The sequence below is a fragment of the Oncorhynchus masou genome, chromosome 28, assembly GCF_036934945.1.
Source record: "Oncorhynchus masou masou isolate Uvic2021 chromosome 28, UVic_Omas_1.1, whole genome shotgun sequence".
NCBI classification, from domain to species: Eukaryota; Metazoa; Chordata; class Actinopteri; order Salmoniformes; family Salmonidae; genus Oncorhynchus; species Oncorhynchus masou.
This window is the reverse complement of record NC_088239.1, coordinates 51,043,290-51,057,359: the sequence shown is the minus strand read 5'-3', so window position 1 is coordinate 51,057,359 and position 14,070 is coordinate 51,043,290. Positions and strand designations below refer to the sequence as shown.

The following is a 14,070-nucleotide window of genomic DNA, read 5'->3' as shown; positions in this document are numbered from 1 at the left end:
ACATTATGAGTTGTTCCACCTCAAAAAGCACAAGAAAGAGGATTTCAACACCCACCATCTTAGATTGTTCTGAAATTGGTTATGTTGTTAGTAACCGATACAACAAGCATTCCTGCAACTTAATTTTTTTGAAAAATAATTTGATTTCTAATTGATTGCACCCAAATTGGCCATTTTAATTTATCAGACTTTTATTGGCCATTTTTAATTTATAGAAATTTATAGGATAATATTCAATAAATATAGTACCCAACATCTGATTTGGACCGAACTTCTTCCTACTAATGAGTAAAACATGGAAAATCGAAAGAAAAAAAATATCTACGGACCTCCTCACCCCACGCCAATCCCACCCCAACAACCAGTATAAATTTCAAGTCTCTATGTTTGACAAGTAGTATGAAGCTGTGGTTTGGAGTATGGATTTTCCATACTATGTAATGTATTCTCTGTGAATCTGGTGATGTTCCCCCCCCCCACTGTTCAGAGAAATTAGTCATTGAAGTTGCTTACATCGTTTACCATGAAGTAGTGTTTTGACCATTAGATGCTGCTGTTCCTGCTATACCGCCTCACTATTTCATCCACTTCTCTGGTCTCTTGTGTTTATTAAACAGATCACAACATTTCCTTTGCAACTTTTGGAAGAAAACCAATCGATTTGGCTTATGAAGAAAATACATTGTGTGGTCAGCCTCACAATTCAAGTCCTCCGTGAAAGCAATTCAGGTCTTCTCTTACGCTTCATCTGTGTCCAAGAAACGGCCCCTTTGTGTATGGTTTATTCCCTTCACAAAAGGTCTAGATTAGTTACTGTTAGACCATTCCAGTTGAACAAGCAAATGATTAGGCTACAGCAGTTCTAATAGATTCAGTCTTATGGTCTTCAATGGTAAAAGTCTGGTAGAAGTGTTTGGTAATGGTATTAGGTTGGGTTGGTTGGTCAATGCCACTAATCACAATACATATAGAGATGTTTCCTGATATTTTTGTTGTGGTTGACAAAGTTGCAACGGGAATGTTGTGATCTATTTAATAAACACAAGAGACGAGCAAAATGGAGACTTCAATTACTAATTTCTCTGAACAGTGGTGGAAAAAAACGTCACCAGATCCACAGGGAATGCATTACAAAGCCATGCAATATATTGCATTATATTATTGTATTAGTGTTGTCACAACATTTTAGTCCCCTATCCCATTTCTCCATCAATGTTTATGGGCTTGTAGGAAAAGTCTTCATATTATAATTGCACCATAGGGATAGCCTTTCAGAGAGCTGTCACTTGTGGACTATTTAAGGATTGTTGGGTGGAAGCATTATGTTTCTAAGAGAAGGACAAACTGAATTGCTTTCACAGAGCACTGGCTTGAACTATGAGGATGACCACACTATTTTATCTTTATTTAACTAGGCAAGTCAGTTAAGAATACATTCTTATTGTCAATGACAGCCTAGGAACAGTGGGTTAACTGCCTTGTTCAGGGGTAGCACAACATATTTTTACTTTGGCAGCTCAGGGATTTGATCTTGCAACCTTCTGGTTATTAGTCCAACGCTTTAACCACTAGGCTACCTGCCGCCCTCATGTTTTCATCATGAGCACAATCTATTGGTTTTCTTCCCAAAGTTGCAAAGGAAATGTTGTGATCTATTTAATAAACCCAAGAGACGAGCAAAATGGAGAAAATAGTGAGGCGGTATAGCAGGAACAGCAGCAACTAATGCTCCAAATATGGTACTTCCACACTACTTGATGGTAATCAATGCAAGCGACGACTTCAATTACTACTTTCTCTGAACAGTGGTGGAAAAAAACATCACCAGATTCACAGGGAATACAGGGAAACTGCTTATACTACATAAACATAAAGAATTTATACAGTATACTGGTTGTTGGGATGAGATTGTTGTGTGGAGTGGGGGTCTGTGGGTGGCTTTAAACCTTTTTTATTCCTAATGTCTTACTCATTGGTAGGAAAATGTTTTGTCCAGATCGAATTTTGGGTACTACAAAATATTTATTGAATATTGTCTAAATCCTATAAATTACATTTAAAATCGGCAATTTGGGTGCAATCAATATATTAATTTCTCAAAAATCAGGAATGCCAATCTTACCTGTTTCTAACTACAGAAACGATTTCAGAACAATCGGAGATGGTGGTTGTCATGGCTTGCTGAAATGACACGAAATGACTCTTACGTCAATACTTACCTACATCTTTGAGTGCGTTGTACAGTTTTAGCTTTCAATTTATGGTCAGAAAATGCACACACTCTATTTAGTTCTTAGAGTGTCCAAATACAGTATTCATTTGGGAACCACCGCTTAGTGCCTGAAATTATGATGGCTTAATTTACATAATAATTAGCCGTGGGGACTTTTACGATAGAGAAAATAATGCTGGAGCTGTGAACATTTCTTCGGAGAGGTCTAATAGTCCCAAAACTAGCATCTGTGCCAGGGGATTTTTTAATTTAGGTGACTAAGGCCTGCTTCTGAGTCCGGTGGGCAATGCCCACATCCCAGAACATATCGGGCAATGCTAATAATATGACTGTCTGGTTGGAATTGCTCTGATGAAATGACTAGAATACAAATAGATTATATTGTGTGAATTAGCATTATCTATTGTTTTGTTCACAAGCATCATTCTCTCGCTCTCTCTCTATTCGTCTATGTGTCATTCAGTTGTTGGTTCTTTGGCTTTGGAGTCATAATTCGTCTGTTATTTAAAAGCCATCTGGTTTGAAGATGCTTTGTCTACAAATTATCACTCCTTCTGTTTAAAAAAAAACTGTGCCCTATTAGACTCTCACTGTTGCCGGTCTGACAGCCTTCACAAGCCTCACAAATTCTAAATTGCTCATAGCCATTATTACAACCATATTATATTCCTCTTGTTTCCATGAATTAACTGCACATATCAACAGGCAAATACCTGTAGTCCATAAAATGTGTTGGTGAAGCACGTAATAGTGCAATGTAAAACCTTTGAGGATAATGGCACGTTTTAAAGGCAATGAAAGCAAATATGTTGGTTCTATCAAATTGGGGTTTCCTTTTACGATAAGAGAGACTTACAGTGTAACCGTAGGAGGAAAGCACATCCTGCACTGGAGACGAGTTTTGTCTGATCTCATCTGCAGTAGGCATTCCACAAGGTTACATGTGATGTCAGCACTGGCATGAGAGACCTGTGTCAATTGCCCTTTCAAGCATGCAAATCCACTCTGAGATCTCTAGCACAGGCCGAGTGGCAATTCCCGGGTGTCCCCATATGTGATTAGTTCCATTTGTTCTGTTAGCGTGGAGGATTTTTTTGCTCAACCCACCAATGTTTTATTAACTTGTGAAATAGTCCAACCCCCACCCCCACTCTCTCGTTTCCTCCCTCCCTCCATCGTTTTCCTTCCTCTTCCTCTCTCTGGTTTGTGCTTCCAGAAGAGGATTGAAATTGAACTGGTAAAAAGCTACCCAATTTGAGATAAACTCCAGCTGGTGTGTAATCCAGCTGCTCTCCACTTTTAGATTAGTAAAGTGTGCTTTACTCATAGGGGGAAATGCAGAGTTTTTGATGTAAATTGACTGAGTGTCATAAGTGCATTATATCCATTTCACTTAATAAATATTGGTTTCTGTGGGGCTATATAATCCCTTTGGCGTTTGCCCTGATGTCTTTGAATTCCGTTTTTCATTAAAATACATGAAGAAAAGAGAATGTCACCATTCTTATGCAGTTAGATGTCTGAACAGAGATTAAATGTTACGGCACAGCCAGCGAAAACGAAACCAGGATCTTCTACACTGTTAAGACTTGCAAAACTGATTTATTTTAAGGTTTGCAAATATGGCAATGGCCATTTTATAGAAGGTAGTGTGTTGCTGCCTCATTCCATAAAATCATAAAATCTAAAGAACACTACATTTGAATATGTAAAATCAAAATATTCTTGCATAAAATTAATTCCACAATTCTACTTGTATTATTTTCTTTTCCATTATTTTTAGGTTCTAGCTTTTATAGCAACTGTGAGTAATTTTAAGGGACTGTTTAAATGTGCTACAGTATGCTAAATGATAGCACCTTATTTATTTTGGATGATTTCCAGCAGATTTTTTTTTTTTCTGTGAACCCCAACAAACTCTGATTACCCACTCGTGTCTTTCTCATTTACAGTTGGCGAACTCTACATTCTGATCCTCTGGCTTCAATTAGTGCCTCCGATAGAGGGTCGAGTGGAGGGCTGCCCAGCGCCATGCATATGCCACAGCGAGCCACGGCCCACCCTGGCCTGCCAGCAGCAGGGCCTCTACTCCATCCCCACAGAGATCCCTGTCCACAGCCAACGAATTTTCCTCCAGAACAACAAGCTAACTGTGGTGCGCTCCACCAGCTTCAGCCCCTGCAGGAACCTCACCGTCCTCTGGCTCTACTCCAACAACATCAGCCACATTGAGGCCGGGGCCTTTTACGGCCTGGAGAGGCTGGAGGAGCTGGACATAGGGGACAATGATTTAAGGATCATCAGCCCCACAGCTTTCAGAGGCCTCTCCAGACTACACACCCTGCATCTGCACAGGTGTGGCTTGTCTGAGCTGCCTGTGGGTGTGTTTAGGGGACTCTTTTCCCTGCAGCACCTCTATCTCCAGGACAACAGTTTACTAACTCTGCATGACGATACGTTTCTGGACCTGGCTAACCTGACCTACCTGTTCCTCCACAACAACAAGATAAAGACTGTGACGGATCACATGCTGCGCGGCTTGGTAAGCCTGGATCGCTTGCTTCTCCATCAGAATCTAGTGACCTTTGTCCAGCGCAAGGCATTTCATGACCTGCGCAAGCTGACCACTTTGTTTCTGTTCTTCAATAATTTAACAGTGTTGACAGGGGAGACCATGGACCCATTGGTGTCCCTCCAGTACCTGCGTCTGAATGGGAACCAGTGGATCTGTGACTGCCGGGCCAGGACCCTGTGGGACTGGTTCAAGGGTTTCAAAGGGTCTAGCTCAGAGCTTGAGTGCCATGTTCCAGCTAGACTGGCTGGGAAAGACCTGAAACGGTTAAAGAGCCCTGACCTGGAGGGTTGTTATGAGAGCTCTCAACATACTTGGGTTAGTGTGTTCAGTTCTAAGACTCGCTCTGGAAAACTCACCACAGAGAGTCCACTTAGGGCTGGTATTCCTAGGTGCTGCCTCTCAGACAACGACAAGTCCTCCATCATCTCCAGTAAGGGTCTTCCAGATCAGTCCTCCTACAACAGCAGACAAATCACCAACAATCCTCTGAAGGAGAAGGAAAACATCTCCAAAACTAAGCTTATGGAAGCTGACCCCAACGAACCCCAGAACAAAGAGAGCCTGAACGATGGGCCAGGAAGAACATTATCTAACAATCTGGACCATTCATCAGAGGATCTAGATCCCTCCAATGACCCTGAAAAAAAGAAAATGTGTACAAAGGAGAACATGTCAGACTCTCTGTGTCTCAAGTCTCACGGATCTACAATCGGAGCATGGAGGCTTATCATTCTTCTTTTGTTTTGGCTATCCTTAGACTTCAGTTAGGATTTACAATCACAGAGGGATAATATGGGCCAGTTTAAGGCCAGTACAGGAGGCCCTGCTAAGTACCAGGGGTGGGAAGGGGGAAATCTTTCATAGATCTAAAGATATGAATCTGAAAAGAGAAATGGAAGCGCTAAAAAAACACACATCAACAAATGGATGCCTTTCTACAGTATGTCAATTCCAAATGTATATATTTCATGGATTTGTGCCCAGTTGATACTGTATGTTTTGCTCAGCTATGAAAATGACTTCTTCTGGGAGGTCCTATCGTCTCTAAGCTTACTCTGCCAATGGTGGTGACTGGATATTACAAAGACAATGAAACAGTGCTACTGTTTAAAATCCAGAACCTTTCGAGGTTTCCTTCATAACAACCCCAAAGATGTGACAGATCTTACTCTATGTATTTTTGTTAATCCTTTTTTTTTAGAGTGAAACATTGATTTAAATGCAATTTTTATGCTCATAAGTGTAAACGTACAAATGCTTTGGTCTCGATTCAATCCGTCTCGCCGAAGTTCAGCCTTAGCCAGATTGAGCTGACATATGCAGCGTTTACCGTGAATGCAGTCTCCTCGAACGTAGGGACATTGCCTTTAAGTTCCAAACAGGTTGTCATGCTGACATTCAGCACTACAGATTGAACCGAGACCTTGATATTTCTGTGTTTTGTTTTCTTGTCACGCTGCGGTTACAGTTAGCATTCTCAAAAGAGTGCTGTCTATTCATTCACTCTTCATTCATATGCATTTTATTTTACTTGTGTAAAAGTATAAATATATTACAAATAAAGTATTCTCTTTCTTACATTTGTTATGTTATCTATTCAAGCAAATGAATAATGTATAGTTAATCACCAGCTTGCTTTGTATGAGTAGGACAAATAGCCTTGTTCAACTCCACAGAAGGGAAAGCATTGTCAATAGTGATTGTCTTGTCTCTGGCAGCTTAGTAACGTAATAACATTTTCTATTTGGATAAATACAATGTTTAACCTCCTGAGAAACCAACATTTTTTTCTTGATTACGCTGGAATGTATCATGAAGATGTAATTATTGCGAAACCCAAGAGTGGAGACCTGCTGAAAACAACATTGAAACAGACATAAATCAATGTGGGGTTGCCGATGCACCGCCACGCTGTGAATTCAAGGCCAATCTCAGGCATATTGGAAATATATTAAGTGTAATAACGCTTTCCTGCCACTGAATATCTAATAGGTCATATAAGGTTGTGACTGACTCCTTTCATTTAAATGAAAAGACTTTCAAATTCATATTGTTCGTCCAATTGTTGCGGGATTTCAAACTAATTGAATTGCATCCCACCACTCCCAGTAGTACGAGCCAATATTCAGTGCATTCGGAAAGTATTCAGACCCTTTTTACGTTACAGCCTTATTCTAAATGTAACGATGTTCGTCTGAAGAAGGTGTGGACCAAAGCGCAGCGTGGTAAGTGTTCATGTTATTTTTATTTCAACTGAACACAAAACAAAATAACAAAGAGAATGAACGAAAATGAAACAGTTCTATAAGGTGCAGAAACACAAAACAGAAAACAACTACCCACAAATCATAGTGGGAAAACAGGCTGCCTAAGTATGGTTCTCAATCAGAGACAACGATAAATAACTGCCTCTGATTGGGAACCATACCAGGCCAAACACAGAAATACAAAAACATAGAACAACACATAGAATGCCCACCCCAATGCCCAGACCAAACTAAAATAGGGACATAAAAAGGAAATAAGGTCAGGACGTGACAGTAATGTTTTTTTTTTAACACACAATACACCACAATGACACACCGAAAACAGGTTTTTCAACATTTTTTGCTAATTTATAAAAATTAAAAACAGAAATACCTTATTTACATAAGTATGACAGTCAGAATTGAGCTCAGGTAAATCCTGTCACCAATTAAATTGATTGGACATGATTTGGAGTGGCCCAGCCCAAGCCCGGACTTGAACCCGATCAAACATCTCTGGAGAGACCTGAAAATAGCTGTGAAGCGATGCTCCACATCCAACCTGACAGAGCCTGAGATGAGAGAATGGAAGAAACTCTCCAAATACAGGTGTGCCAAGCTTTTAGCGACATACCCAAAGGTGCTTCAACAAAGTACTGAGTAAAGGATCTGAATACTTACAGTACCAGTCAAGAGTTTGGACACACCTACTCATTCAAGGGTTTTTCTTTATTTTTACTATTTTCTACGTTATAGAATAACACTGAAGACATACAAAATATGAAATAACACATATGGAATCATGTAGTAACCAAAAAAGTGTTTAACAAATCTAAATACATTTGAAATTTGAAATTTTTCAAAGTAGCCACCCTTTGCCTTAATGACAGCTTTGCACACTCTTGACATTCTCTCAACCAGCTTCATGAGTAAGAAGATTGCCCTATTTGGTAAAAGACCAAATACATATCATGGCAAGAACATCTCAAATAAGTTTTAAGTCGTAAAGGTCAGTCAATCCGGAAAATGAATGCTTCACAGAGTTCAAGTACCAGGCACATCTCAACATCAACTGTTCAGTGGAGACTGCGTGAATTATTCCTTCATTGTTGAATTGCTGCAAAGAAACCACTACTAAAGAACACTAATAATAAGAAGAGACTTTCTTGGGCCAAGGAACACGAGCAATGGACATTAGACCAGTGGAAATCTGTCCTTTGGTCTGATGACTCGAAATTTGAGATTTTTGGTTACTACTGCCTTTGTGAGATGCAGAGTAGGTGAACGGATGATCTGTGCATTTGTGGTTCCCACCATAAAGCATGGAGGAGGAGGTGTGACGGTGTGGGGGTTCTTTGCTGGTGAAACTGTCTTAATTTAGAATTCAAGGCACACTTAACCAGCATGGCTACCACAGCGTTCTGCAGCGATATGCCATCCCATTTGGTTCTCTACTTTGAAGAATCTCAAATATAAAATGTATTTTGATTTGTTTAACACTTTTTTGGTAATGATTCCATATGTGTTATTTCATAGTTTTAACGTATTCACTATTATTCTACAATATAGAAAATGGTGTCAAAACTTTGGACTGGTACTGTATATAAATTAATTATTTCCTCATTTTTATTATTTTGTTTGTGCAAAAAAATCTAAAAACCTGTTTTTGCTTCATCATTGTGGGGTATTTTGTGAAGATTGTTGAGGGGGGAAAACTATTAAATACATTTTAGAATAAGGCTGAAACGTAACAAAATATGGAAAAAGTCAAGGGGTCTGAATACTTTGCAAATGTACCGTAAAAGCAATAACACAATATTTTGTAAAGAAAATATGAATGATATAATAGCAATAGATGTGTATAACAGAATCACTTCAATAGTGAAAATTCTCATTTACATTCTGCTGTTTTACTGAAGGAATTTGTTGCAGTCCTCTTTTGACAGTTTCTAGGCAGCATTGAACCAATGGGACTTTGCATTATATGCTTAAGGCATCTGTCAGCCCATTTCAACAAAAGGCAGTAATGTAATGGGAAATGTGCCTCCTGCACAGAGTTCCTTTCCAAATAGTATCATCCAAACTATCATTGACTTAACTTTCAGGGGAATATGGTCTTTTAGATTCCTCCACACATGCATTGGCATAATGTACAGTAGGTAAAAGAGTTAAAAGAGTGCAAATCATTGTTTTGGAGAAATATATATATTTTTAAAGACAATAGTTTTTCCAGTCAATCATACAGTCATTCAAGGTTAACTTTCTAATAGGAATATTTAATAAATTCAATATTTACCCAGAAACAATATTTCCACTGGACCTCATGGACTAAACTTTTTGAGTGACAGAGTTGTTAATACTTGCATAACGAGCACCAGTACTTGTATCTCAGCATTTAAACATAGATCCCATTTGTATTCCATAGGCAATTTCCATAAGACATGAATCATTCAGGAACACAAACATGCTCAGGATCGATACTGTAAGGGCCTAAGGCAACATCACAGGACCCCATCATAGGCGCTTGGGTTTTATTGGCATTACTCAAAAGAGACATGCTCGATAGTTTGCGGATGCCAACTCCTGATAAATTACAGCACTTCTCTTCTGTTCCACTTGGACTTTTTTTTCTCGATAAATACCTTTGATTGTGCTTGAGTCACTGACAGTAGCTAGATATGAATGGTGGCAAATAAGAACGATTGATTACTGCAGCTCATCTATCTTGGTCAAGTAAAATGAGTGTTTCACACACAGAGATGTGAAATGTAGTCCATCATTTTCAATTGGCCCCTAAGACCCTCACAAACTTCTATGCACCATTGAGAGCATCCTGTCGGAAATGCAATTAGCATAACAAAAACAATCCCCATAAAAATCTGTCAGTTTAAGCGAGATATATCTGTTCTTTGCATTGATTGCGTGTCCATCCACTGCATCCACCGATGTTGTACTTCCACGTCTGCAGTGAAAGGTGATAGAGCTAGAGCAGTGTTTGTCAGATCATGAGACATCCCAAAAATCTGTCTTCTCACAAAATTGTCTGTAGCATCCGAACGGTTTGGCCTACATTATGACCCCTCTATCGTAAGGTGACACTCTAACAAACACATACATGTCAGTTGTTTTGCTCTCGTCTGAAGGTCCCCCGGTACCAGTTGAAAGAAATGTATGGATGTAAGTATGGAGACTGTTTAGTGCCAATATAAAGGGTTAAATAGGTGTAAAAACAAATAATGAAAATGTTTCCAGATCTTTCTTATATCCCTCAAATATAGGACACACACTTCAGAACAAACTTCCTTTTTATCTTATTTTTGGGACTTATGTTCCATGAAGTGAATCCGTTATTCAATGCGTTTGTATAGGCTAATAGCAGTAAGGCCAAATAAAACATTTCAACATAATCATTTTCGTATATATTCGTAAATGTATTTTTTTACTTCAAGGAGTCTTAAAATTCAATATCAAATAGCTAAATGATATGACCTTCTTAAAACAAATCCATATCGCATAGTATTAATGATTTTTCTATTTTTTCAAGGGAGTATGCGAGCACACTCGTTCGGTGTGAAGCATGCTAACGCCTTTAGACTGTACAGGTCCTCATTTGCTCCAGGGGCGCCATACTACTCTGGCTGACCCTGTAAAATAACACATTTCACTGCACCTATCTGGTGTATGTGACAATAAAACACATTATTTTATTCTTATCCTTATTATTACTACTGTGAATGATGGGATTAAATAAAATGTGTTTGAAATCTAGCAACAATTGGACTAACAACACGAATTTGAAAGTCTTTCGGGCTTCTAATTACTCATTCGTTCCCTCATTCATTCAACAAGACAAACTTCAAAACCGCTTATCAGTTCAAAGCAAAAAGCAAAAACAATCATATATAATATATGAATAAATAATATACTCATATAGGGCCCGCAATTCAACCACTGAAAACCCTCCCACTTGCTGGCCAACAGATTTCCCGTGGAGTTTTCATTCAATAGGGTTTTCTGAACATGTTTCTAATGCCTTCCCTTTAATTGTGTGTACCTTTAATTAGACTTTTCTCGAGAGACACTAGAATATATGGAGAGAACAGTTAGGGGTCAAGGAAAGAAAGCCATGTTGACCTAAGTACACACATATTCGTCGACTTTCAGCAACAATTGGTTGATTTAAAAATATTCTGATCTTTTATATTATGTAGGGTCATTCATGAATAATACAAACAAATATTTTGGAGAGCCTTCACGCTCAAAATATATTGGTGAATTAAAACAATACAGTGGTTTCATCCTGAAAGATGCCATATTCAATTGTTCAAACCATGAAATATTGGAAGGTGGGAAAAGTGTACAGTAGGGGTTCAACAGTAGTCCTATAAATCTACCCAAATAATCCTCACTAATCATGGAACTCTGATGACAATGGTCCAGTCATCATGAACCATGCGTCAGGCTCTAGGTTTACACGGATACCTATGGTCTACGTTCCATAATGATTCAAATAGGCTACATGTCCCAAATGATTACACAACATATAAGAAGTTAGCTTAATATGATCCACTATTGCTAGCAATCCTCAGGAACAACCACGCAAACATGACAGAGGAAAGAAAGGTAAACTAATATGTAATGGAATGGTGCAAAATGTAAGAAAACTGACACTAATGTGACAGTGATAAATGTATGTGGGTACAATTGACGGTGGCTACTGATAGTGGCTAATATTTAACATGATACAAATTGTAAAAAAGTACAGCAAAAGTCAGAGCACAATTTGTTGATTGATTTTATTAGGATCCCCATTAGCCAAAGCCAACGTCTACAGCTTAGACTTTAAAATTTACATACATTTAAAAACCTTATCATAGACATGACATGATTAAATTAAATAAAAAACTACAACTAAAGACACACAAACTTACACACATTTAATAAAAGAAACAACACAACCAAAGAACAATAATATGTGGGTATGTAGAGTGTGTATTAGAGATTGTGCGGGAGAGGCGATGTGCCATGAGGTGTTGCTTTATTCGTTTTTTGAAACCAGGTTTGCTGTTCCAATTTCTTCCTGACCTGGGTACTATGCAAAGACCCTGGGCGTCATGTCTGTGGGGTAAGTGTGTGTGTGTCAGTGATGTGAGTAAGTTGACTATGCAAACAATTTTAAATGAATGTTTTTTAGAAAAACAAGAAGTGATGAGGTCAGTCTCTCATAAACTGTTAGCCAAGAAAGACTGACATGCGTAGTATTGATATTAGCCCTCAGATTACAGAGAAGAGCAAAATGTCCTGCTCTGTTCTGGGCCATCTGCAGCCTTTCTAGGTCATTATATTCAGCGCCTGACCATATGACTGGATATTAATCAATATAAGTTACAACTAGAGCCTGCAGTGGAGTGCAGTGTCAAAAAAGCAGAGCATAATTAGAACATTCTAGAAATCACAAGTCAACTCGGTAGGTTTGGTGCTATACTGTCATTTGCCCATGGCTACAGAAGTCTATAGCCTGGGTCTCCAGGCCAGCGTATCATACATTTGGAAAAAGGGATATGTTGATATGCTTCAGTTTGCTGCATATGACTGGTTTCAAGGTAAAATATATCTAAAACAATTCATTTATTTTAAAACATCTATATTTAGAATCACCTTATGGAAATGCCTTACTCATTTACTTAGCTCTTATCAATAGTTCATATCAATGTGTAAATTACAGCGCATGGAGAATGGTGTTATTTCTATCTGAAAAAATAATGTTGTTTATGTTCCATTTACTCTGTTTTTTTTCTCACTTTTTCACACTCAACAGTTTCCTGTGTGCATCAAGAATGGTCCACCACCCAAAGAATGTCCAGCTGACTTGACTCAAACGTGGGAAGCAATGGAGTCAACATGGGCCAGTTTCCCTGTGGAATGCTTTCGACACCTTCTCGAGTTCATGCCCTGACAAATTGAGGCTGTTCTAAGGGCAAAAGTGTGGGTACAAGTTGAGATACTTGTTGTTGAGGTACAACAAAGATGTGTACCTTCCGGAAGGTTAAGGACACCAGGGATGAATAGTACACCCCCAAGTATAAGTAAGACAAGCACATTCTTATGGGAATAGCATAGTGTACAAGTGAATCCCAAGTGAGTTTTAGATGGGTTACTCCTCACCATCGCTTCAGCTATCCCAACTGTACTGCAATGGCTCAAAGAATAATTAAACCCCCATGAGGTACACTGTAAATCATCTGAACACTTACAATCAATCATCTGCTGTTATTGCTGTCAGTACATTTTCAATGTTCTCAAGGTGTGAAATGACATTGAAAAAGACTATGACTATGACCAGACGTCTGACCCCTTCATTGATAAGGTCCTCACTGTCGAGCATTGGTGATCTAGCTGGATGATCTAGCCTCCCAATCACTGCCATTAGTCAAACATGAACATTAGATAATACTCATGTTCATGGGTATAATCATTCACTTCCTGTTTGGGGACAGGAATATGCTGGGAACCGAATGTTAGGTCCCAGTGTTCTTGAAACAAAGAGGCCTAGCACTGCAGTAATAGTGTTATACATTTCAATTAACAGTAGCATGATATGTATCACCAAGGGCAACACATTCTTCATCCATATCAATTCATTCACTGTTAGGTCACTTGGCCTGAAATGATGATAGGCCACACAAACTAGTGATCATATTGTCCATTGGGGTTGTTAAAAACACATTAGTGTACACCAAATAATTATTCCAATAATGAGTTAGAGGCTATCATTTGTCAATCCATGAAAATAAAGCATTTTTCTCCTCTGGAGTCTAATTTACGTCGCCGAAAGAAACTGCAGTGAGTACGTAGAGGATAAGAACCTTTACAAAAACGTCACCTTTATTTAACCAGGAAGGCTAGTTGAGAACAAGTTCTCATTTACTACTGAGACCTGGCCAAGATAAAGCAAAGCATTGCGACACAAACATCAACACAGAGTTACACATGGAATAAACAAATGTACAGTCAAT

At 38.7% G+C, this 14,070-nt stretch overlaps 1 protein-coding gene across 1 annotated transcript in view; it reads left to right on the top strand.

Annotated features, from left to right (window-relative positions):
• The window catches only part of LOC135518616 (reticulon-4 receptor-like), a 33,244-nt gene extending 26,858 nt beyond the window's left edge, over window positions 1–6,386 (top strand). Inside the window, exon 2 of the mRNA XM_064943773.1 lies at window positions 4,186–6,386. Within this exon, the coding sequence (XP_064799845.1) occupies window positions 4,186–5,576 (1,391 nt within the window). The 3' untranslated portion in view covers window positions 5,577–6,386. The remainder of the gene's footprint in view (window positions 1–4,185) is intronic.
• Window positions 6,387–14,070: the final 7,684 nt, after the last annotated feature.